This window comes from Ranitomeya imitator, chromosome 3 (genome assembly GCF_032444005.1).
Source record: "Ranitomeya imitator isolate aRanImi1 chromosome 3, aRanImi1.pri, whole genome shotgun sequence".
Lineage (NCBI taxonomy): Eukaryota > Metazoa > Chordata > Amphibia > Anura > Dendrobatidae > Ranitomeya > Ranitomeya imitator.
Window position 1 is genome coordinate 90,363,818 of NC_091284.1, and position 26,997 is coordinate 90,390,814.

The window sequence follows — 26,997 nt, forward strand, 5'->3', positions numbered from 1 at the left end:
CACATACATATGCTAGAATACCCGATGCGTTATAATCGGGCCACCATCTAGTGTGTGTATGTATGTGTGTATATATATATATATATATTATATATCTACTATATAATTGTCTAAGGGTCACTTCTGTCTGTCCTTCTGTCTGTCACGGATATTCATTGGTCGCGGCCTCTGTCTGTCATGGAAATCCAAGTCGCTGATTGGTCGTGGCAAAACGCCCACGACCAAACAGCAACGGGCACAGTCCGGCGGCAAAATGGCCGCTCTTTCCTCCCCGCAGTCGGTACCCGCTCCATACTCCCCTCCAGTCAGCCCTCACACAGGGTTAATGCCAGCGTTACCGGAGCGCGGTGTAACGCACTCCGGTAATGCAGCTATTAACCCTGTGTGACCAACTTTTTAATATTGATGATGCGTATGCAGCATCAATAGTAAAAAGATCTAATGTTACAAATAAGAATAATAAAAAAAAAAAAGGTTATTCTCACCCTCTGACTTGGCCTGTCCTCGGCATGCAAGCGGCAGGTTCCGGTGCCAAGGATGCTATGCGAGAAGGACCTGCCATGACGTCACGGTCATGTGACCGCGACGTTCACAGGTCCTGCGATCATACCAACCATGGGACCGGAAGCTGCTGTGTTACATACTGCGTGGGCTGCATTATATACTACATGGCTGCTATATACTACGTGGACAGTGTTATATACTATGTGGGCAATGTTAAATACTACGTGGGCTGTGTTATATACTGTTTGGCCTGTGTTATATACTGCGTGGCCACTATTATATACTGCGTGGCCTGTATTAACGCATCGGGTATTCAAGAATATGTTGTGGCCTGTGCTATATACTATGTGGCTGCTATATACATACATATTCTAGAATAGCCGATGCGTTAGAATCGGCTTCTTGGCATCCATTTCTTTATCATTACAGACCACAATGAAATGTGAGGCTTAAGCCTTAGTCACACTAAACGACTTACCAACGATCACGACCAGCGATACGACCTGGCCGTGATCGTTGGTAAGTCGTTGTGTGGTCGCTGGGGAGCTGTCACACAGACAGCTCTCTCCAGCGACCAACGATCAGGGGAAAGACTTCGGCATCGTTGAAACTGTCTTAGTAACCCGATGTTTACCCTGGTTACAAGTGAACACATCGCTGGATCGGCGTCACACACGCCGATCCAGCGATGACAGCGGGGTGATCAGCGACCAAAAAATGGTCCTGATCATTCCCCAACGACCAACCAGCAGGGGCCTGATCGTTGGTCGCTGTCACACATAACGAGATCGTCAGCGGGATCGTTGCTACGTCACCAAAATCGTGACGTTGCAACGATATAGTTAACGATATCGTTATGTGTGACTCCAGCTTTAGATCACACACTGCTGATCTGTGGCCGTCCACAATGGCCACTAGCCACATCCTTTTCTTTTACAATCGTGCGGCCATAGGCAGCCAACTATGTGGTCTCATCTAGGGCTACATTCAAACATCCATATGCAGTCCGTTATTTCTCTAGGGCAGTGTTTCCCAACTCAAGTCCTCAAGAGCCACCACCAGGTCGTGTTTTTAGGATTTCCTTAGTATGGCCCAGGTGATGGAATTGTTGCCTGTCTAGATTATAGAGTTCTCACCTGGGCAATACTAAGGAAATCCTGAAAACATGACCAGTTGGTGGCTCTTGAGGACCGAACTTGGGGAACACTGCTCTAGGGATTTGTTGATCCATACACACATCCGTTTTAAAAATGGGTACATGTCTCCGATCTGTGAGCTTGTCCTATAGTCATCTGCTTTCTGGATCTCGTCCAGGAAAGTCTATGGGGATCTATGAAACACGGACGACACACAGAAGACAGACATTCTCCTTTAGCGTTACGTCTGATTTCATCCATTTTTAACTGATGCTTTGTTAGGGTATGTGCACACGATGCGGAAAACGCTGCGGATCTGCAGCAGTTTCCCATAAGTTTACAGTACAATGTAAACCTATGGGAAACAAAAACCGCAGTGCACATGCTGCGGAAAAAAACGTGCGGAAACACAGCGGTTTACATTCCGCAGCATGTCACTTCTTTCTGCGGATTCCGCAGCGGTTTTACAGCTGCCCCTATGGAAAACCGCAGTTGTAAAACCGCAGTGAAATCCGCAGAAAAAACACGGTAAATCTGCGATAAATCCACAGCGGTTTTGCACTGCGGATTTATCAAATCCGCTGCGGAAAAATCCGCAGTGGACCAGAATACGTGTGCACATAGCCTTAAGGGTCAGCGGATAAGAAAGTTCTGACACTTTTGCCTGCTTCAATGGGAAGAAAGTGATGAAAAAAAAAACACTGATACAAGGAAAACTATCGGTCCACTTCTTTCAGATGATAGCCTGACACCTGTATATTGATTAGCACAGAATCAACTATTGACAATTGGTGACGGACACAGCTCACCTCCTCCTTCCCTGCACAATGTCCGCTCTACGGGTCACAGCATACGAAGACTCCCATAGAAGTCAGTGACCATCTCCAGACAGTTTGTTACCTGCAGCTATGGGGCGTCTCATCTCTGAATGCTGAGATTTATAAAAATAAATACGGTAATAGTGAAAAATTCTGTAAATAAATAAATAAATAAATAAATAAATAAATGAAAAATTAGGATGATTCTAGAAAGTGAGATGTTATGTATTGTCGAACTCGCTTATTTTACCCGGTCACATAGTTCTGATGTCAATAACGATGACGAGCTGTCAGTAGATTGGGACCTTGTGATTCTTGATTTTGGCTCTTTCATGAGCACATGATCGTGCTCCACACACCAGAAAGTATCGACTCTACAGACACACAGAAACGTCTCGGTCATCACTGTGGGATGGGGAAGGTCCCAGGGTCAGGATCGAGCTGGATGAAGATGCTGCAAGGAGTTACATAAAGGGCAGAAGTATTTACGGGCACACGGTGTCATATAGTACATGACACGGGATCCTTTATATACTGTTTTTCATGTTAATGAACTGATAAAGGAACCAGAACAGGTTTTACTAAGTTCCAATTTCTTTAGAATTAGTATTTCTATGTCGCTCGAAATATTGCCGTTCTTTCGACTGCTGAAATGCTGTGATGACAGTGGCGGCTTTCCCATTTGCATCGCAGAGGGCACAATCCGCCATTCTCTGCAGCACGTGGGTGAGGTTTCATCTACCATGCAAATGTATCCTGTCTAAACAAACCCTTGGGGTAAGTCAACACCCGGCAGCAAAATCTTCTTCAAATTTTGCTTTATATTTACTCTCACATTCGCTGCAGATTTCAACCTTCTACATTGAAAGTGAGATCCGAGGTGAGAAATCTGCAGCCGGAATTGCCATGTTCGTAATGTGATATGGTGCACGGAAGTAATGAGAGTGGTTCAGGAACCTCTGGTGGCTAATCAGGTCGCATGGTGGTGCAATGGGGACATTGGGCAACCCTGCTAAGTGCACCACTAGGAAATCCAGCCGCGCAGGAGGCCATGGCGTCAGCATGACTCACTTTCTGCTGTGTATACAACCAGGGTTTGCAGACTTAGACTTGACCTGATTATTGCCCTTTCCCAACATCCACGCCGCAAAGCAACTAATCCGGTTCATACATTCGTGTGTCACCTTGGAGTGTGACACCGTGTGAGCAGCTCATGTTCTAGTGGACACTTGATAAAGTTGCATGTAGTGACCTTGGTGACATCTGTGTGGAAACTGCCTTCTTTATTTAGGCTTATGGCTTGTTTGCCCTCTCGTCAGTACTTGTCTCCTTGAATCGCTGTGATGATAGATGTGTACAGGGGATTTGCACAGTTTTCTTAGGGACTTTTCTCTAGTCAGATGGTTATGACACTGCCACATTGGTGACCTATTAATCTGGAAAAATGATAATGGGATTGTGTTATCTGCTTTCTCCCGAGACCAGGCGGCGGCCTGTTCGGCTTTCTCCTGGGACCTGGCGGTGGGCTGTCTGGCTTTCTCCCGGGACCTGGCGGCAGCCTGTCCGACTTTCTCCCGGGACCTGGTGGTGGCCTGTCCGGCTTTCTCCTGGGACCTGGCGGCGGCCTGTCTGGCTTTCTCCCAGCACTTGGCAGTGGCCTGTCCGGCTTTCTCCCGGGACCTGGCGGCGGCCTGTCTGGCTTTCTCCTGGGACCTGGCGGTGGCCTGTCTGGCTTTCTCCCAGGACCTGGTGGTGGCCTGTCCGGCTTTCTCCTGGGACCTGGCGGCGGCCTGTCTGGCTTTCTCCCAGCACTTGGCAGTGGCCTGTCCGGCTTTCTCCCGGGACCTGGCGGCGGCCTGTCTGGCTTTCTCCCGGAAGTTAACGCCTCTTGAGAAATCCATACGCGAAACGCTCGTTGGGGTAGTGTGGAGGGCTCATGAACTTCCATTTTCATGGGTAAGCCCCTGAACTGTGTACTAGATTATAAGTGACCCTTTTGATGATACAGTTTAGTTGATTGACCTCCTGTAATAGAATATTTAATGTTTTTGGTATCTCAATTAAATATATATATTTTTTGCATATTTGGTGGTTTTTCAGTTACTACGTTGGGACCTCTGCTGGACAAAGACTTGCCTCCACATACTCCACATGAATTTTGTCACTTTTCACAATTTTTTTTTTTTTTTCACGTTTTACTTGGCAGAGTGCAGCTGGCAGCGCTATTAACACTGGCAATATGTTCTGTCAAGATGTACTTGGCACAGACGTCGACTTCACAGGTAGCGATCTGCAGAGCAGTGTGATATTTCTTTTTAAAGCACCACTCGCCAATAAAAATAGGTGCTACCCCACGCTGCCTATCTTCAGCCCTTATTTAGTATTTGTACGTGTTACTAGGCCACGATGTAAGAGCAGAAAACCCATTTAAGGGTTGGTCTGCATGATGGTATTGGTTCTCAGCGTGACCTGTTACGGTATATTAATTTTCCCAATGTCAGTGACTATGGAGCTGTGTTTATTATATTTTTGGCATCTTTTGTGTCAGACCCATATGCCCTTTTTTATTTTTTCCATCTTTGTACCATGTATTCCTGGATGTGGCCTGAAGCCGTCAAACAGTAGCTGATCGCAGCCCATCCACAGTGGGAGACAGCTGTGATATATAATGGTTAACCCCTTAGACGCCGCGGTCAGTAACAGTCGCAGCATCTAAGCTGTTTGACCAAGGGATATGATCTCCGCATTGAATTCACATTGTTTAGTATTATTATTATATTTGGTGATTTTTGGCTTTGTCTTGTTTATTCATACACAAGTTGTCCAGGGAAGTATCGACAGGAATTGCAGATGTAGATACTTCTAAGATTCTGTTGTAAATCTTATGTCTCCTTTACATGGTTGCTTGAGTTTAGTTTATTTACTATGAAATTCACTTTTTTAGACTCCTCACCATGTCAAGTAGGTGGTACGTCCCAACACTTAGGGCCTTGCCTTGATAATTCTGTCCTTCCTACCCTTGTAACTGCAGTATAAAGTGCTCCAAAATGTGTGCCGGCAATAAAGAAAGTGGTATGTAATGTCCAGAAGTGTGCTCCGTCACCAACATTCAGCCAGCACTGTAGGAGCTGGAACGACCTCGCTTTCAAGCAGTTGTCCAATATGACTAGCCTGCCCTGTCCTGAAAGCCCATATCTCTGCCATAGCTGTGTGCAGCTTGACAGGAGCGTGGGAGCAGAGAGACAAAGACCCAGTCACTGCGGCTACAGAAGGATTACACTTGACAACAGGCAGTGGACAGAAGGGAGACACCTAGTGGCTGTTGGCTGTTACTGATGTAGTAGTTCAGTGTAAGTTTCACAGATGGGGTGATTTATGTCACCACTTTGTATTCTGAGTGGAGTAGTAAAGTTATTAGATGCCGGACGTAATCTCTAATCATCCTGCTTCCATGTTAGTTTTTCTTCATTGAAGGCCATAAAACGCAAAACCTGTTTCTATCCTTCACTTGTGTAACCCTCTCATAACCTCTTCTGCATATAAATAAGAGATTACACATGTCTTTTTTTATAGTAGTGAGGAACAGGGAACTTAAAGCAGTCCTCCAACTCGCAATAAACGAGGGGTGCACAGCTCCACTGCCTCCCAGCTTCCTATATTCGGGGTGAAGGGTGCGCTCTTGCTTGGCAATATGGACCTGCAGTATCGTGGTGCTACTGACACAATCTGTGTTGTTTGGGATTCTGCAGGCAGACGCGCAAGGGGGATGGTGGCTGTCTAGATCCAGTGATCAAGCCTCAGAAAAGCGATTACAAGCTCTATGGCTTGTAAGCACTGTGCTCCTTGCCATGGAGACCGACCACCTCTGATAGACTGCAGCAGTGTCCAGTGACAGCGAGCAGTTAACAATAAAAATTAAAAATCCTTCCGTTCTTGACATTGTAAGTTGCAAAACTGTTTGTTGTTCCAAACCCTTTGCAATTGTAATAATGTATAATTGCGAATACCCCTTTAAAGGGTCAAAACCGATAAGTTTGCAGTCACTGTGCGCTGCGGGGATTTACCTGTTTCAGACCCGGGACCGGAGGGTATGTATGAGCTATGCATACCCCCGACCAGTGGGCGCGACCTCGCTCTTCATACACTTGTAGGGAACGAGGCCGACCTCTCTAGTCAGACATATCCACTGGCCGCACATGTCACTGGTCAGGGCGCGACGTCGCTCCATACAAGTGTATTAAGCGAGACTACACCCACTGGCCAGGAGTATGGATTACGCATACATACCCTCCCATCCCGGGTCTGAAAACTGGCAAATCCTCGCAGCGCACAGTGCGTGTGCTAGGGGGATTCATAAGTCTGCAGTCACACCGAGTAACCGCAGACTGATCGATTTGGACCGCACAACCCTTTTAAGGCTGGTGGCAGAATCATCAGACATTCTGGCGCCCCCAACAAAATACTGATGGGGGAAGATGAGGTGAGGACTTGTGTTTATTAACTTACAAATATAATTTATGAATACAAAAGTATAATAAAATGACTAATATAATAAATAGTGATAACTGATTGGGCGTTGCAAGCCGTTCTGGCTGCTGGCGGTCACTGGAGCGTGTTATTCTAATTGTATAGTGTGTGGTTGGAGAGAGGTGTGAACTATTAGCTCCTAGTGCTCAGTGTGCGGATCTGCCAGGACTTTACGTGCGTCCTGTTTGTCACTTCAACAGGAGGTGCAATAATAAGCAGAAAGCCTTATCGATGAGACACCAGGGAGCGGCACAAAGATCAAAGCCAGCGGCTGCATGAAACATCTGCTCCATCTTCCTCCCTGCTTTGCCCTTGACACTGCGCCTTGTCATTGAATATACCGTATACCGCCACCTGCACACAGTGAGGGTACCAACATGTAGATTTATCATAGTGTCAGCCACGTTACTGGCGCTGTATTACTCTGAGAGAATCTGCCTTGTATCCAAGTAGTGTGAACATAGCCTAATAGTGCAGGCAAACATAAGGGAACATACCTTAAAGAAACACGCTTACGTTTACACAGTAAAATATCGATATTTGCAGATGATACAAAACTATGTAAAGCAGTTAATACAAGAGAAGATAGTATTCTGCTACAGATGGATCTGGATAAGTTGGAAACTTGGGCTGAAAGGTGGCAGATGAGGTTTAACAATGATAAATGTAAGGTTATACACATGGGAAGAGGGAATCAATATCACCATTACACACTGAACGGGAAACCACTGGGTAAATCTGACAGGGAGAAGGACTTGGGGATCCTAGTTAATGATAAACTTACCTGGAGCAGCCAGTGCCAGGCAGCAGCTGCCAAGGCAAACAGGATCATGGGGTGCATTAAAAGAGGTCTGGATACACATGATGAGAGCATTATACTGCCTCTGTACAAATCCCTAGTTAGACCGCACATGGAGTACTGTGTCCAGTTTTGGGCACCGGTGCTCAGGAAGGATATAATGGAACTAGAGAGAGTACAAAGGAGGGCAACAAAATTAATAAAGGGGATGGGAGAACTACAATACCCAGATAGATTAGCGAAATTAGGATTATTTAGTCTAGAAAAAAGACGACTGAGGGGCGATCTAATAACCATGTATAAGTATATAAGGGGACAATACAAATATCTCGCTGAGGATCTGTTTATACCAAGGAAGGTGACGGGCACAAGGGGGCATTCTTTGCGTCTGGAGGAGAGAAGGTTTTTCCACCAACATAGAAGAGGATTCTTTACTGTTAGGGCAGTGAGAATCTGGAATTGCTTGCCTGAGGAGGTGGTGATGGCGAACTCAGTCGAGGGGTTCAAGAGAGGCCTGGATGTCTTCCTGGAGCAGAACAATATTGTATCATACAATTATTAGGTTCTGTAGAAGGACGTAGATCTGGGTATTTATTATGATGGAATATAGGCTGAACTGGATGGACAAATGTCTTTTTTCGGCCTTACTAACTATGTTACTATGTTACTATGTTTGTGAATGTGTATGTAAAGTAAGTACATTACTATACTCTCTGACCGATGTCTTCCCCGGTTTCCATCGCGGCTCTAATCACCTGCTTGCAGAGGAGCGGAGCATCGCTGGAAACGGGGAAGTCAGCGATTGGTGAGTATATAAGGGTATGTGCCCATATTAAGTATTTGCTGCAGACATTTTTGTTCGAAGGAAAAACGCAGCAGAAAATAAATTTTTAATGTGTTGTGTCCTAGTTCATTAGAATAGTTGAAAATCGGTGAAAGAATTGACGTTCTGTAGATATGTAACAGCTTCAAATCTTCCAGAAAAAAATAAAGAACGTGTGCACGAGACTTCAGGAATTTCAGTCATGTTGCTGACCCTAGGAACTCCTTCAGGTTTTATGACAAAACAGCTCTGAAAAAACGCAGCACAGATGCAACATGTGCACATACCCTTAATATACTGACCCTGAACGGGCAGGCCGTAGTGTATGTGCACACATGGAGTATCTGTAGCAGATTTTTCTGCAGCAAAAACAAGTTTTGACAGGAAAGAGGCTGCACAAAATGAAAGACTTGACATGCGGCAGATTTAGAACTAGCACTTTGATGGTTCAAATCTGCAAGGAAAACATAAGCAGCGCAGATATCAGAAATCTTGTTCACTTTGGTACTGTAAAGCATCTTTTTTTTTTGCATCAAAACGCAGCATGTGTACCTACCCTAGGCTCTGTTCACACGTTGCCTTTTTGCAGCTTTTTAATGCAAATTTTAAGCTGCGTTTTACCGTACCAGCAAAAACTATGAGATTTCAGAAATCCCATGCTCTCACACATTGTTTTTTTTTCCCTGACTGCATCGGAAAACTGCAGCATTTCACTTCTGTCAGCGTTTTTATCCCATAGAAAATAATGAGTAAGTGCAAAAAAAAAACAGCAAAAAGCGCAGGTATCCGCTTTTGTTGTGTTTTTGGTACAAAAAAAATTGCATCAGGTTTTTTTGAGGGGCACTAAATTTTATCAGCATTTACAAGAGACAACAAAAAATGCAGCAATAAAAAGGCAGCAAAACCTGCTTTTCGTAAGCAGCTTCTTTATTGCCCAGAGAGCAGGTTTTGCCTGTGGAAAAATAAAACGCAACATGTGAATATAGCCTTACACAGGTATAGGGCATAGTCACATCTTACAGGAGTGTTTCTTAAGCATACCTTTGGCCAAAGGGTTATATTCTTGGTCTCTGGCCAGCATGCATATGTGCAGGAACTATCCTCTTTACAAATGGCCTTTCCAACATAAGGTGTGGGCCCTTGTGGTGGAGGTATGCCCCAAAACCCGTCCAGACTGTGACCACTGTCGATGATGGCCTGATGAGCATGTGCATCCTGCAGTGCTCCCTTATCCATGGAACATTAGTTTTCTCTTCCCTCCTATTATAATTCTTGTGGAACAAAGTCGGTATGAAAATAAACCTAAGTCCATGAAAGGTAACTTATTGTCCTACAGTCCGGGAAGGGGGAAAAAAAAAACAATGGTGATTTAGTTGCCAATTTCTTGTGGGCTGTTTAATTCAGAGTAGGAGCATGTGTTTGTGTTAAGTGTTTCCAGCAGAAATTTCTGCACCATTTCGGCTCCTGTTGGCAGGAAAAATGCCCTTTTGCCGAATTGTTTACTCGCGTTTTTGTCGCAGATTTTTCCCCACTCAGTAATCTGCCTGCAATCTGCTTTACAAACGCTGAAAGAGTTGACATGCTGCAGATTTAAGTCTACAAGAAACAATAAGCAATGTGTGCATGAGACTTCACTTTTCCAGCTTCATGAAATTCTGCAGGCTGATAAATCTGCGCAGAAAAAAAACGCGACACATCTGCAGCATGTGTGCACAGGCCCTATAGAGGAAGCTCTCCTTTCCTAGAATGCATATCACTACTTAGACTCCTGAGTCAGCAGAGAACAGAGGGGTCAGATCTGAAGTCAGGAGTGCGATGAGGCTGTGACTCCAGGACTGTCCAAGGTGCGGCTTTTTGTGTCATACTATCTGTTAGCGTGAAGATCAGATCTCCGCACGTCATGCAGTCAGATGAGGCCGAGGTCACGTGCGACGTACATGATTCTCCTATTTACTGTACGGCCTGTCAGTGTTCTCTCCTGCTGATTGCTATAACTGTTGTTATTTTCCCCCCAGGTGGTTTCCTGAAAACATGACTGTGCATTGGCCTTGACCTTACTCTCCAGTGAGGACTTTGTCTCCCATTATGTCAAGTTCAGGGTATCCTAACCAAGGAGCGTTCGGCAGTGAGCAGAGCCGCTACTCCACCCACCCCGTGCAGTACGCCTTCCCCAGCAGCCGTCACCAGCAGGTCCGTGTCACCATCCTCCCTATCAGCTTCCTTTTATTTCTGTGTTTTTTTCTTCTTATTTCAACATTTTCTTAGTGAATAACGAACATTTTACTCAGAAAGTCTATTACTAATCATAATCAAATCTCTGTGATCTGATCTGTGTTAAAACCTAACCCCAGAAGTTAAATGCTGAGGGCCTGTCCTATGTCAGAGGTAAGAATGGTGAATTTCCTGACTTAGGCCTTCAATGTGGAGTTTTATTATTTATTATTATTACTAGATAGAGGGCCAATGCTATCGCATCAGGAGGGCGGTAATGTCACGATGGGGCAGGCTTTGAAACGTTGAGAATCTCCCCCCCATGTGCTCACCCACCTACCCACTCTGTCTTTCCCCTTGTGCTGACTTCTCCCGTCTGTGCTCTCTTATTTGGCCTGTCTACCCCATGTGCTATCCCCCTCATCTGCTTTCTCTCTCCTTCCTGTCCTGTGTTCTCCCCTCATGTGCTGCCCCGTTGAGCTGTCTCGCGCCGGTGCTCTGTCTCTCTCACCCCTGTGTGCTTTCTCTCTCCCCATCTGCTGTCTTCTCCTCTCATGTCATCTCTTTGACCTGTGTACCCCATGTGCTCCTGTGTACCCCATGTGCTCCTGTGTACCCCATGTGCTCCTGTGTACCCCATGTGCTCCTGTGTGGTGTGCTGGTTCCAATGGGTCATCTTGTGAGCATGGTATTGCCATTAAGACTGCAGATTTCTGTATGCGGCGCTGTTGTTGCTTAATGGCATCCTGTGATAATCTAATGACTTTTGCATCAGGGGACTCATGTGACGCCTGCACTTATATGCATTGTTTTTGTCCCAGCGATGCTGTTGCTCTTCAAGAGTCTCATTTGCCCTTTGTTGTCTTCGACGTTGTGCCTTTGCCGCTTTCCTTTCATTGTCATTGGCGTACTTTTCAGGAGGAGCCATGTTGGCGTTGATATTTGCTTTTTAAAGGGGTTTTCCCACAAACGAAAGTTCATTTTTAAAATTGTCTGTGTCTGACCGTGTACAGAACGTACCACAGCTCCTGGGCAGGGGAGGAAGCAAAAGACAATACTGCCATTACAGCAGGAGATCGCAGAGGATACATTTTGTGAGGTAAAATATTGTTTAAAAACAGTCAGTGAAAAATTTTACCTGACAAAAGAAATCCTCTGCAATCCCCTGCTGTAATGTCAGCATTGTCTTTTGCTTCCTCCCCTGCCCAGGAGCTGTGGTATGCTCTGTACACGGTCAGACAGACCCTTTTTAAAATGAACTTTCGATCGTGTGAAAACCCCTTTAATGTGACTGGCTTCCTCTGCCTGTAGACATGTCGTGCATCTGCCGCCGGGATCAGCCGAATGATTTACTGCAGCTACGCGGAATTCACGCAGGTGCAGTAAATCATACCGCCGCCATCTTTGTGCAGACAGATAGCGGCGGTCACATAAAAACTGTGCATGCGTTCCTCCTGTACAAAGATGGCGGCAGTCAGTGAATCATTCGGCTGATCCTGGTGGCGGCGTGTTCATGACGGTGTTCCGCTGGTGGTACTGCGCAAGAGGCTGCGTACGACATATATAGTGTGTGTGGTGCGTACGGCGTATACTGTGTGTGTGTGTGTAGGTCGGTGAACTTCAGCCGCTTGGAATTCTGGATGGAACAGGATGTGAGAACGTTACAGGGTAAGTATATATTAAGATTATACATTGCTTATATAGCGCCATCGTATTCTGCACGCTTTACAGATATCACTGTCCCCATTGGGGATCGCAATCTAGATTCCCTAGCAGTATGTCTTTGGAGCGTGGGAAGAAACCGGAGTACCCGGAGGAAACCCACACAATCACGGGGAGAACATACAGACTCCTTGCAGATGTTGTCCTTGGGATTCTTCAAGTTTTGTGTCATTATGCTATGTGCTACCTCAAGGTTCTGCGCCTTTACCAATGGGATTTATGTACTAGTGACGAGCGAATGTGCTGGGATAAGGTGTTATCTGAACATGCTCGTGTGCTAACCGAGTGTCTTCGGCGTGCTCAAAAAATATGTTCGAGACCCTGCGGTTGCATATCTCGTGACTGTTCGACAGCCGCAACATATGCAGGGATTTCCTGTTTGTTAGGCAATCCCCACATATTCTTCAAGCACACCGAAGACACTCGGTTAGCGCCTGAGCATGCTCAGATAGCACCTTATCCCAGCACATTCGCTCATCACTAGTACCTTTCTATGATTATTGGGTCCTGTTAATTCTAGAATCAATGGATTTTATGGTAGCAAAAATTAAACTCTTGGCAAAAAAATGTCAATGTTGAGCCGGTTACATGGAGCGTTAGGGCTCTGATTCATTAAAGGGTTGTCTGGTCTTGTGGCGAAAGTCTGCAGTCACTCGGTCATGTGACTGACCGGTCTCTGCAGTGGCACCAGAAAATCTTGACTGCAAGCTGTGCGCGTGCTCATATACTGACTGCAGACTTTCACCACCAGGCTTGACAACCCCTTTAAGGAGATTTCTGTTATAAAACTGCGCACAAATAATGACTTTTGTCAGTTTTACGCTAATTCTTTCATTCTCAGTCTGTCAAATGTGCCCGAAGTTGCACAAATTACATCAGAAATGTACGCCAGACTCTGGCTGCAGTAACATATTTGGTGGATGTGCGCTGCAGCTGTAAGATGTAGCCGTGGGAATGAATGTAGACTTATCGATTGGACCGAACCACCCCTTTAACCTCATTGGTCCACTGGACTTGTTTCCAAAATCAATCAGGCTTGTTTAGATGTTCTTTTGCATACTGCTGATGCATAGTTTTTATATACTTTTTTATGTTGAGGACGCAGGAGAGGTTTTCTTCTGATGGTTCTTCCATAAAGGCCATATTTGTGCAGGTGTCTATGAACAGTAGAACAGTGTACAACTCAAGAGTCAAATCTTTCTGAAGGTCTTCTGCAGTCAAGTGGGGGTTCTATTTGGTCTCTAGCAATCCTACAAGCGGCTCTCACTGAAATTATGCTTGGTTTTCCAGGCCTTATCTTGACCTTCACTGTTCCTGTTAACTGCTCTTTTAATTACATATCAAACTGAGGAAAAGGCAACTTGAAAGCTCTTTGCTGTCTTATAGCGTTCTTCTGCTGTGTGGACCTCCACCATTTTCATTATCAGAGTGCTAGGCTGCTACTTTGAAGAACAACCCATGGCTGCAGGTTTTTGGCATAAGGTTGGAAGAAGCTGGGTTTGTATAAAGCTGGGAAATTTTCATTACCTGGCCTTTCCTAGCGATGATAGTGAACAAGCCATAACCCTAACGGGCTAATTAAGCTCTGAATCCTTGGTTAAAGTTATCTGAGCACACACATCTCCAAGGGTGCCTAAACTTTTACATCAACTCATTTTCCATTTTGTAATTTTTAAAATGCAAGAAATGACAATATATACATATATTTTTGTGCCTCAACTACAAAGGAAATGTAAGTAACTTTGACCAGGGGTGCCCAAACTTTTACATACCACTGCAACTCCACCCACTGAGGCCACTGCACTTACTGTACGTGCTTCTAGGGTTTTGTTCACACTTCTTAGGATTTTTGTTTTCTTACATAAAGTTTCATGTATAGGTTTTTTTTTTCTCTGCAGATTTTTGCACCATCCATTTCTAATTGTTTTATTTTATCACTCAGTTTTCAAGGTATGCAGAGTGCTGAAATTCAAAGTATTATTTTTCTTAAAGGGATTTTGTCACCTGGTTTTTGCAGTTTAATCTTACAGCAGCGAAATGTAGGAGCAAGAGACCCTGGTTCCAGCTTTGTGTCACTTACTGGGCTGCTAGCTGTACTTTTGCTAATATCTGTTTTATCAGCAGGAGATTATCATTGTAGGACTACTTGGCCTGCTGGCAGATAGTCGATCCACGCACATGCTCACCGATTGGCAGCTTTCTGCCTATGCGCAGTGTACACAGGAAAGCCTGCTAATCAGTGATGTGGGCTGACTTACACAGAAGTCAGCATTCAGACAACTGATATATCTGCAGCCAAAAAAACGTTTTTATCAAAACTACAGCAAGCAGCCCAGTAAGTGACACATCCCTGGAATCAGAGTCTCTGTCCTACTATTATGCTACTCTCAAATGAGCTAGCAATAACCTGGTGACAGATTCCCTTTTAAAGCTACATTCACATGATGAGCTTTTGGTGAGTTTTGAGGTTGCAGACATTCTGCCCCATTTCTGCACCCATTAAGTAAAATAGGTTACTTGCATTTTTCAAGAATACCGTATATACTCGAATATAAGCCGACCCGAGTATAAGCCGACCCCCCTAATTTTGCCACAAAAAACTGGGGAAACGACTCGAGTATAAGCCTAGGGTTGGAAATGCAGCAGCTACTGGTAAATTTCAAAAGTAAAAATAGATACCAAGAAAAGTAAAATTAATTGAGACATCAGTAGGTTAAGTGTTTTTGAATATCCATATTGAATCAGGAGCCCCATATAATGCTCCATAAAGTTTATGATGGCCCCATAAGATGCTCCATACAAAATATGCCCCATATAATCTACTATATAAAGCTGAATGTGTATGTGTGTATGTGTGTGTGTGTATGTATGTATGTCCGGGATTGGCATCTGCACCGTCGCAGCTACAGCCACAAAATTTTGCACAGTCACACGTCTGGACCCTGAGAGCGTCATAGGCTATGTTGTGAGGTGAAATTTTAATTCCGCGCTTTCCAATTCACCAAACAATTTTTCCCCTATCTACATAATGGGGGAAAAGTGTTAGAGGCAAATTGACAGCTGCCAGATGTGAACAAGGGGGACTTAAAGAGTGAGAGCGATGGTGCCAAAGAGTATATACCGTACAGTTGCTAAGGTGGGGCCCTGACATGAGATACTCACCACACACGGGGATATGAACACACACACAAAATGCGCCACACACTACCACGTGCTTGAACACATATACCACCCTCAGCACACATTTCACCACACATACACCAACCTCGCCACATAAAAGTCGAAACACAAAAGTCGCCGCTCAAAACTCGCCACGCGCAAAACTCGCCACATGCAAAAACTAGGCTCACGCAAAACTCGCCACAAGTGCAAAACTCACCTCATGGAAAACTCGCCACACGCAAAACTTGCACACGCGGAAAAATTGCCACATGCTCAAAATTTGCAACACATGCAAAAGTTGCCTCACACAAAACTTGCACATACTCAAAAGGCAACACACATAAAACTCGCCATGCACAAAACTCGCCATGCGCAAAACTTGCTGCACACAACTTGCTACACTAACCTGTCACATGCAACTCGACACACAAAAAGTTGTTACACGCATGTTGCCACACAAAACTCAACACACACAACTTGACAAACGAAACTCGCCCTAAAACACACACAAGTCTGGCATTATCCTTCAAAAATAAAAATCTGATTAATAAGCAGACAAACTACAAGAGCAACAAATGTACCATATAGGAAATACGGCAGCTGTCGGTCACATGACCTGTCTATTATGTGTATGTGTGAGCTAATATATACTGCCAGGGGGAGGGCTTCCTGTTGGCTGGGGATTTATCAGGCTGCCAATTTATCTTACAAATACTGAGGTAAAAATACTGAGCAAATAACGTGTGAACGAGGTCTAATACAGGAGATCACACAGGTATATACTATATACAGGGGAGATGACACACAGATATATACTATATACAGGAGAGATGACACCCAGGTATATACTATATAGAGGAGGAGATGACATACAGGTACATACTATATACAGGAGGAGATGACACACAGGTATATACTATATACAGGGGAGATGACATACAGGTATATACTATATACAGGAGATGACATACAGGTGTATACTAAATATAAGGGAGATGACAAACATGTATATACTGAGGTGAAAATGAGAGGTGTGGGGTGAAAATGAAAAGGTGTGAGTGCAAAATGAGAGGAGTGAGGGAAAATAGTGGAGTGATCGGAAAATGACAGATGTGAGGTTGAAATGACAAGTGTTAAGGGGGAATGAGAGGAGTGAGGGAGAAAATGAGAGGTGTGAGGGAGAAAATGAGAGGTGTGAGGGAGAAAATGAGAGATGTGAGGGGGAAAATTAAAGATGTGATTGGGAAAATGAGAGGCGTGATGGGAAAATAAGAGAAGTGACGTGCTATAGCTAACCACAGATATTTACTATGCCCAGGCAATGTCGGGCTCTTCAGCTAGTCCTGCATAAAGGTTAAGGCTATATTCACACTTAGCGGTTTTTACCGCGGAACCGCCGCGATTTTGATGCTGCGGGTCCGCAGCAGTTTCCATAGCGTTTACAGTAACATGTAAACCCTATGGAAACCGCAAACCGCTGTGCACATGCTGCGGGAAAAACCGCGCGGGAACGCAGCGGTTTACAACCCGCAGCATGTCACTTCTTTGTGCAGAATCGCTGCGATTCTGCACCCATAGGAATACATTGAACCGCTTACTTCCCGCATGGGGCTGTGCCCACGTTGCGGGAAGTAAGCGGATAATGTGCGGGTGGTACCCGGGGTGGAGGAGAGGAGACTCTCCTCCAGGCCCTGGGAACCATATTTGGGGTTAAAAAATAAAAAATCTGGTTATACTCACCCTCTGATGTCCGGAGCTCCTGGGCGCTGCACGCGGCCGTCCGGTCAGAGTTGCTGTGCGACCAGGACCTGCGGTGACGTCGCGGTCACATGACCGTGACGTCACGAAGGGTCCTTCTCCCACAGCATCTTAGGAACCGGACCGCCGGGTGCAGCGCCCAGGAGATCCGGACATCAGAGGGTGAGTATAACCAATTTTTATTATTTTTAACATTACTATTGATGCTGCATATTGCTGCATATGCAGCATCAATAGTATAGGCGGAAACCCGCAGCGGAAAACGCGGAACAAACCGCGATAAATCTGCAGGGAGAACCGCAGTTGTTTTGCCCTGCAGATTTATCAAATCCGCTGCGGGAGAACCCGCAGGGACCCGACGCAAGGTGTGAACATAGCCTTATAATGTCCCCATAAGATGCTCCATAGACACATTTGCCCATATAATGCTGCACAAATGCTGATTATGGCCCCATAAGGCTACGTTCACACTAGCGTTGCGTCGGGCGCAGCCGCGGCGACGCATGCGTCATGCGCTCCTATATTTAACATGGGGGGGCGCATGGACATGCGTTGCACTTGAGTTTTGTGACGCATGCGTCAGGGCGCAGAGGACGCTGCATGATGCAGTTTTTTCTGCGCCAAAAACCATGCAAAAGTGGACGCATGCGTCACAAAACGCTGCGTTGTGCATGCGTTTACATTTGCGTTGTGCATTGAGTCGCCGACACTGCACCGCACAACGCAAATGTGAACGTAGCCTAAGATGCTCCATAAAGATATTTGCCCCATATAGTGCTGCACAAACCTTGATTATGGCCCTATAAGATGCGCCATACAGACACTTGCCCCATATACCGTAATGCTCCACAAACGTTAATTATGGCCCCATACAGACACTTGCCCCATATAGTGCTGCACAAACGTTATGGCCCCATATAATGCTGCACAAACGTTATGGCCCCTTATAGTGCTGCACAAATGTTATGTCCCCATATAGTGCTGCACAAACGTTATGGCCCCATATAGTGCTGCACAAACGTTATGGCCCCATATAGTGCTGCACAAACGTTATGGCCCCATATAGTGCTGCACAAACGTTATGGCCCCATATAGTGCTGCACAAATGTTATGGCCCCATATAGTGCTGCGCAATTGTTATGGCCCCATATAGTGCTGCGCAATTGTTATGGCCCCATATAGTGCTGCACAAATGTTATGGCCCCATATAGTGCTGCACAAATGTTATGGCCCCATAGATGCTCCATACAGTCACTTGCCCCATTTGCTGTGGCTGCAATAAAAAAAAAAAAATCATACTCACCTCTCTGTCGCTCAGGCCCCCGGCACTTTCAATAGTTACCTGCTCCTTGTTCCGGTGCAGCTCCATCTTCCACACTGACGTTCAGCAGAGGGCGCGCACTAACCACGTCACCACGCCCTCTGACCTGAGCGTCACTGCTGAAGACAGAGCGATGCCGGAACGAGGAAAGGTGACTATCGCGCAGCGCTCCCCCTCCCTGTATACTCACCTGCTCCTGGCGCTGTGCAGGTCCCTGGCTTCCCCGACGCCGCAGCTTCATCCTGTACTGAGCGGTCACCGTTACCGCTCATTACAGTAATGAATATGCGGCTCTACCTCTATGGGAGGTGAAGCCGTATATTCATTACTGTAATGAGCGGTACCATGTGACTGCTCAGCACAGGAAGAATCTGCTGCTGCCAGGGACCTGCAGGGACCGTGCCAGGAGTAGGTGAGTATAATTAGACAGCCCCCGCTCCCCCTCCCCTGCTGATCCCTGGGTATGACTCGAGTATAAACTGAGAGGGGGACTTTCAGCCCAAAAAAGTGGGCTGAAAATCTCAGCTTATACTCGAGTATATACGGTACTAATCTTAAAAAAACTCATAAAAACTCATCTTGGGAACATAACCTAAGTCCCTATTTCCTTCAATCCTTACTTTAATCCCTCCTTCAGAATTTCCCAGTGTCCAGGTTTAACCCCTTCATGACCCAGCCTATTTTGACCTTAAAGACCTTGCTGTTTTTTGCAATTCTGACCAGTGTCCCTTTATGAGGTAATAACTCAGGAACGCTTCAATGGATCCTAGCGGTTCTGAGATTGTTTTTTCGTGACATATTGGGCTTCATGTTAGTGGTAAATTTAGGTCAATAAATTCTGTGTTTATTTGTGATAAAAACGGAAATTTGGCGAAAATTTTGAAAATTTCGCAATTTTCACATTTTGAATTTTTATTCTGTTAAACCAGAGAGTTATGTGGCACAAAATAGTTAATAAATAACATTTCCCACATGTCTACTTTACATCAGCACAATTTTGGAAACAAAATTTTTTTTTTGCTAGGAAGTTATAAGGGTTAAAATTTGACCAGCGATTTCTCATTTTTACAACGAAATTTACAAAACCATTTTTTTTAGGGACCACTTCACATTTGAAGTCAGTTTGAGGGGTCTATATGGCTGAAAATACCCAAAAGTGACACCATTCTAAAAACTGCACCCCTCAAGGTGCACAAAACCACATTCAAGAAGTTTATTAACCCTTCAGGTGCTTCACAGCAGCAGAAGCAACATGGAAGGAAAAAATGAACATTTAACTTTTTAGTCACAAAAATGATTTTTCAGCAACAATTTTTTTATTTTCCCAATGGTAAAAGGAGAAACTGAACCACGAAAGTTGTTGTCCAATTTGTCCTGAGTACGCTGATAACTCATATGTGGGGGTAAACCACTGTTTGGGCGCACGGCTGGGCTTGGAAGGGAAGGAGTGCCATTTGACTTTTTGAATGAAAAATTGGCTGCGCTCTTTAGCGGACACCATGTCACGTTTGGAGAGCCCCCGTGTGCCTAAAAATTGGAGCTCCCCCACAAGTGACCCCATTTTGGAAACTAGACGCCCCAAGGAACTTATCTACATGCATAGTGAGCCCTTTAAACCCCCAGGTGCTTCACAAATTGATCCGTAAAAATGAAAAAGTACTTTTTTTTCACAAAAAAATTCTTTTAGCCTCAATTTTTTCATTTTCACATGGACAACAGGATAAAATGGATCCTAAAATTTGTTGGGCAATTTCTCCTGAGTACATTGATACCTCACATGTGGAGGTAAACCACTGTTTGGGCACATGGTAAGGCTCGGAAGGGAAGGAGCGCCATTTGACTTTTTGAATGAAAAATTATCTCCATCGTTAGCGGACACCATGTCGCATTTGGAGAGACCCTGTGTGCCTAAACATTGGAGCTCCCCCACAAGTGACCCCATTTTGGAAACTGGACCCCCCAAGGAACTTATCTAGATGCCTAGTGAGCACTTTAAACCCTCAGGTGCTTCACAAATTGATCCGTAAAAATGAAAAAGTACTTTTTTTCACAAATTTATTTTCGCCTCAATTTTTTCATTTTCACATGGGCAATAGGATAAAATGGATCCTAAAATTTGTTGAGCAATTTCTCCCGAGTACACTGATACCTCATATGTGGGGGTAAACCACTGTTTGGGCACACGGCAGGGCTTGGAAGGGAAAGCGCGCCTTTTGACTTTTTGAATGGAAAATTAGCTCCAATTGTTTTGGAAACTGGACCCCCCAAGGAACTTATCTAGATGCATACTGAGCACTTTAAACCCCCAGGTGCTTCACAGAAGTTTATAATGCAGAGCCATGAAAATAAAAAATAATTTTTCTTTTCTCAAAAATGATTTTTTAGCCTGGAATTTCCTATTTTGCCAAGGGTAATAGGAGAAATTGGACCACAAATGTTCTTGTCCAGTTTGTCCTGAGTACGCAGATACCCCATATGTGGGGGTAAACCACTGTTTGGACGCACGGCAGGGCTCAGAAGGGAAGGCACGCCATTTGGCTTTTTAAATGGAAAATTAGCTCCAATCATTAGCGGACACCATGTCGCGTTTGGAGAGCCCCTGTGTGCCTAAACATTGGAGATCCCCCACAAATGACCCCATTTTGGAAACTAGACCCCCAAAGGAACTAATCTAGATGTGTGGTGAGCACTTTGAACCCTCAAGTGCTTCACAGAAGTTTATAACGCAGAGCCATGAAAATTTAAAAAAAAAATTATTTTCTCAAAAATGATTTTTAGCCCGCTTTTTTTTATTTTCCCAAGGGTAACAGGAGAAATTTGACCCCAAAAGTTGTTGTCCAGTTTCTCCTGAGTACGCTGATACCCCATATGTGGGGGTAAACCACTGTTTGGGCACACGTCGGGGCTCCGAAGGGAAGTAGTGACTTTTGAAATGCAGACTTTGATGGAATGGTCTGCGGGCGTCACGTTGCGTTTGCAGAGCCCCTGGTGTGCCTAAACAGTAGAAACCCCCCACAAGTGACCCCATTTTGGAAACTAGACCCCCAAAGGAACTTATCTAGATATGTGGTGAGCACTTTCAACCCCCAAGTGCTTTACAGAAGTTTATAACACAGAGCCGTGAAAATAATAAATACGTTTTCTTTCCTCAAAAATAATTATTTAGCCCAGAATTTTTTATTTTCCCAAGGGTTACAGGAGAAATTGGACCACAAAAGTTGTTGTCCAGTTTCTCCTGAGTACGCTGATACCCCATGTGTGGGGGTAAACCACTGTTTGGGCACACGTCGGGGCTCTGAAGGGAAGTAGTGACTTTTGAAATGCAGACTTTGATGGAATGGTCTGCGGGCGTCACGTTGCATTTGCAGAGCCCCTGATGTGCCTAAACAGTAGAAACCCCCCACAAGTGACCCCATTTTGGAAACTAGACCCCGCAAGGAACTTATCTAGATATGTGGTGAGCACTTTGAACTCCCAAGTGTTTCACAGACGTTTACAACGCAGAGCCGTGAAAATAAAAAATAATTTTTCTTTCCTCAAAAATGATGTTTTAGCAAGCATTTTTTTATTTTCACAAGGGTAACAGGAGAAATTGGACCCCAGTAATTGTTGCGCAGTTTGTCCTGAGTATGCTGGTACCCCATATGTGGGGGTAAACCACTGTTTGGGCGCACGTCGGGGCTCGGAATTGAGGGAGCACCATTTGACTTTATGAATACAAGATTGGCTGGAATCAATGGTGGCGCCATGTTGCGTTTGGAGACCCCTGATGTGCCTAAACAGTGGAAACCCCTCAATTCTACCTCCAAGACTAACCCCAACACACCCCTAACCCTAATCCCAACTGTAGCCATAACAGTAATCACACCCCTAACCACAACCCTAATTCCAACCCTAACCCTAAGGCTATGTGCCCACGTTGCGGATTCGTGTGAGATTTTTCAGCATCATTTTTGAAAAATCCGCGGGTAAAGGGCACTGCGTTTTACCGTGGATTTCCAGTGTTTTTTGTGCGGATTTCACCTGTGGATTCCTATTGAGGAACAGGTGTAAAACGCCGTGGAATCCGCACAAAGAATTGACATGCTGCGGAAAATACAACGCAGCATTTCCGCGTGGTATTTTCCGCACCATGGGCACAGCGGATTTGGTTTTCCATATGTTTACATGGAACTGCAAACCTGATGGAACACTGCTGCGAATCCGCAGCGGCCAATCCGCTGCAGATCCGCAGCAAAATCTGCACCATGTGCACATAGCCTAATTCTAAAGGTATGTGCACACGCTGCGGAAAACGCTGCAGATCCGCAGCAGTTTCCCATGAGTTTACAGTTCAATGTAAACCTATGGGAAACAAAAATCGCTGTGCACATGCTGCGGAAAAACTGCACGGAAACGCAGCGGTTTACATTCCACAGCACGTCACTTCTTTCTGCGGATTCCGCAGCGGTTTTACAACTGCTCCAATAGAAAATCGCAGTTGTAAAACCGCAGTGAAATGCGCAGAAAAACCGCGGTAAATCCGCGATAAATCCACAGCGGTTTAGCACTGCGGATTTATCAAATCCGCAGCGGCAAAATCCGCAGAGGAACAGAATACGTGTGCACATACCGAAACCCTAACCCTAACCCTACCCCTAACCCTAGCCCTAACCCTAACCCTAGCCCTAACCCTAACCCTAGCCCTAACCCTACCCCTAACCCTACCCCTAACCCTAACCCTATTCTAACCTTAGTGTAAAAAAAAAAAAAAATTCTTTATTTTTTTATTGTCCCTACCTATGGGGGTGACAAAGGGGGGGGGGGTCATTTACTATTTTTTTTTTATTTTGATCACCGAGATAGGCTATATCTCAGTGATCAAAACTCACTTTGGAACAAATCTGCCGGCCGTTTTGGAAGATGGCGGCGCCCAGGAAAAAAGACGGTCGGATCCCGGGAGGTAAGTATAGGGGGGGGGGGGGGGGAGAGATCAGGGCACGGGGGGAGCGTCGGAGCACGGGTGGGTGGATCGGAGCATGGGGGGGTGGATCGGAACACGGGGGGGTGGATTGGAGCACGGGGTGGGGGATCGCTGTGCAGGGGGGTGGATCGGTGCACGGGGGGGGGGGGGGGTGGATCGGAGCACGGGGGGGATCGCTGTGCGGGGGGGGTGATCGGAGTGCGGGGGGGTTTGATTGGAGCACGGGGGGAGCGGACAGGAGGACGGGGGAGCGGAGCACAGGACGGAGGGGAGCGGACCACAGATCGGGGGCTGGGGGGGCGATCGGTGGGGTGGGTGCACATAAGTGTTTCCAGCCATGGCCGATGATATTGCAGCATCGGCCATGGCTGGATTGTAATATTTCACCAGTTTTTTAGGTGAAATATTACAAATCGCTCTGATTGGCAGTTTCACTTTCAACAGCCAATCAGAGCGATCGTAGCCACTGGGGGGTGAAGCCACCCCCCCTGGGCTAAACTACCACTCCCCCTGTCCCTGCAGGCCGGGTGAAATTGGAGTTAACCCTTTCACCCGGCCTGCAGGGACGCGATCTTTCTGTGACACAGCATATGCGTCACAGGTCGGATTGGCACCGACTTTCATGATGCATACGCTGTCACAGGTCGGGAAGGGGTTAAAAAAAAAAAAAAAAAAAAACAACAATTCCTAACTTTTTTTTGCCAATACAAACATTGTAGCACTACACTGTTAACCCCTCTCTGACCTTGGACAGGATAGTACGTCCGAGGTGAGATCCCCCGCTTTGATGCAGGGCTCCGGCGGTGAGCCCACATCAAAGCCGGGACATATCAGTTTTTTTTGTACAGCTGACATGTGTGCGCTATAGCGGCGAGTGGAATCGTGATCCACCCGCCACTATTAACTAGTTAAATGCCGCTGTCAAACGCTGACAGCGGCATTTAACTACCGCTTCTGGCCGCGCGGCCGGAAATGATCGCATCGCTGACCCCCGTCACATGATCGGGGATCAGCGATGCATCAGGATAGTAACCATAGAGGTCCTTGAGACCTCTATGGTTACTGATCACCGGTGGCTGTGAGCGCCACCCTGTGGTCGGCGCTCATAGCAAACCTGTTATTAAGCTACATAGAAGTGATCTGATGATCGCTGCTATGTAGCAGAGCCAATCAGGTAACCAGCTAAACAAAAAATGTTTAAAAAAATATGAAATAAAAAAAATATAAAAGTTTAAATCACCCCCCTTTCGCCCCATTCAAAATAAAACAAAAAAAGTAAAATCAAATATACACATATTTGGTATCGCCGCGTTCTGAATCGCCCGATCTACCAATAAAAAAAAGATTAACCTGATCGCTAAACGGCGTAGCGAGAAAAAAATTTGGAACGCCAAAATTATGTTTTTTAGTTGCTGCGACATTGCATTAAAATGCAATAACGGGCGATCAAGAGAATGTATCTGCACCAAAATGGTATCACTAAAAGCAGCTTGGCACGTAAAAAAAAGCCCTCACCTGACCCCAGATCACAAAACATGGAAACGCTACGGGTATCGGAAAATGGCGCTTTTTTCTTCTTTTTTTAAGCAAAGTTTAGAATTGTTTTTCAACACTTAGATAAAAAAATAACCTAGACATGTTTGGTGTCTATGAACTTGTAATGACCTGGAGAATCATGATGTCAGGTCAGTTTTAGCATTTAGTGAATCTAGCAAAAAAGCCAAACAAAAAACACGCATGGGATTGCACTTTTTTTGCAATTTCACCACACTTGGAATTTTTTTCCCAATTTCTAGTACACGTCATGGTAAAACCAATTATGTTGATCAAAAGTACAACTCGTCCTGCAAAAAATAATCCCTCACATGGCCATATTGACGGAAAAATAAAAAAAGTTATGGCTCTGGGAAAGAGGGGAGTGAAAAACGAACACGGAAAAACGGAAAATCCCAAGGTCATGAAGGAGTTGAAGTGATTTTTCTTGGTGGCGCTTTAAGAGGTTGTCCACTAATTTTCATTGATGACCTATCCTTAGGATGGATTGGTGAGGGTCCGACACCCGGCACCTCCACCAATCAGCTTTTATCGGTGTTTGTGATCGCCGGAAATACTCACTTGCTGAGTTGCCCTGTCTCCTTCTAGTGGCCACCACAGGTTACTACACATCTGCCCCCTATTCAAATCAATAGGGGGCAGGCGTGCAGTACACTGCCGTGGCCACTACAAGAATATGGCCAGCTGTGTACAAGTGTGTATTTCGGACACCGATAACAGCTGATCTGCCGGGGTGCCGGGTGTCGGACCCTCATTGATCCATCCTAAGGATAGGTCATCAATGCAAAGTAGTGGACAACCTCTTATATTACTCGGTGCCCAGGTCTCGTGGGACATCAGCTCTGTTTGGGTAAAGCTGCTCATATTCGGGAGTCTTCCATGTGTGCTGCACATATGGATCTGTGGTCTTAATATACATCCCCCAATTTCTTGGAAGTATGTTCACCATTGTGCGGAAGGCGCCAATGCGCTGCCTGGCAGTGCGAGGACAAAACAATACATCACATAAACATTACATCATGTGCATATGACGGCGGCCGCACTAAGCGCACTTCAAAGAGGACTTCTAGAAAAATCTTGTTTGGCTTCTCGACGTGTTCACATCTGCAGTATCTTCCATTGCAGGAGTTGTTTACATGGGCCCATAAACCTCAGTGCAGACAACATAGGATTGTTTGTACCGGATTCATCAGGCAGAATGGAAAAAAGCATCGCCAGATGTTCACAGACTAATGGAGGCAGATATAGCCGAGCTGGCGGGGTCTTGTTGTCCCATTTCTGCCCACTATGAGCATCAAACAACTATATAAGAAGCCAATGAGCGCTGCTTTCACAGCCCTGACTGATGACTCTGAGATGAGCGATCATTGATGGTATATTATTGGCAGCACGTCCTCTGCCAGACGGCGAGATGTGCCGCCGATAATAATCACTCTTCTGGCTGCGGCTTGGAAATCCAACAGGCCGGATCCTTCTCTTCTCCGACAACAACTGCCGAGGGACTTTTGGGAGACCCCCACACACATCGCTGATCCTACAAATATTGGCGGGTTTCGCTGCCTTTAGTCCCATGTGTGTGGCGGTGTTTAAGGAGGAGCCATCATTAGAAATTGACCTATTCTTTAAGGCCACGTGCACACGGTCAGTATTTAGTGAGTTGTTTTTTTGCACATCAATATTTGTAAGCCAAAATCAGGAG

The 26,997-nt window shown here is 45.5% G+C and overlaps 1 protein-coding gene across 7 annotated transcripts in view; it reads left to right on the plus strand.

The window, feature by feature from the left end:
- NCOR1 (nuclear receptor corepressor 1) overlaps window positions 1-26,997 on the plus strand; it is a 197,346-nt gene that overhangs the window by 21,769 nt on the left and 148,580 nt on the right. For all 7 annotated transcript variants that reach the window (XM_069761106.1, XM_069761111.1, XM_069761107.1 and 4 more), the window contains exon 2: window positions 10,623-10,797. In XM_069761106.1, coding sequence (XP_069617207.1) covers window positions 10,693-10,797 — 105 coding nt within the window. In that variant the 5' untranslated portion in view covers window positions 10,623-10,692. The remainder of the gene's footprint in view (window positions 1-10,622; window positions 10,798-26,997) is intronic.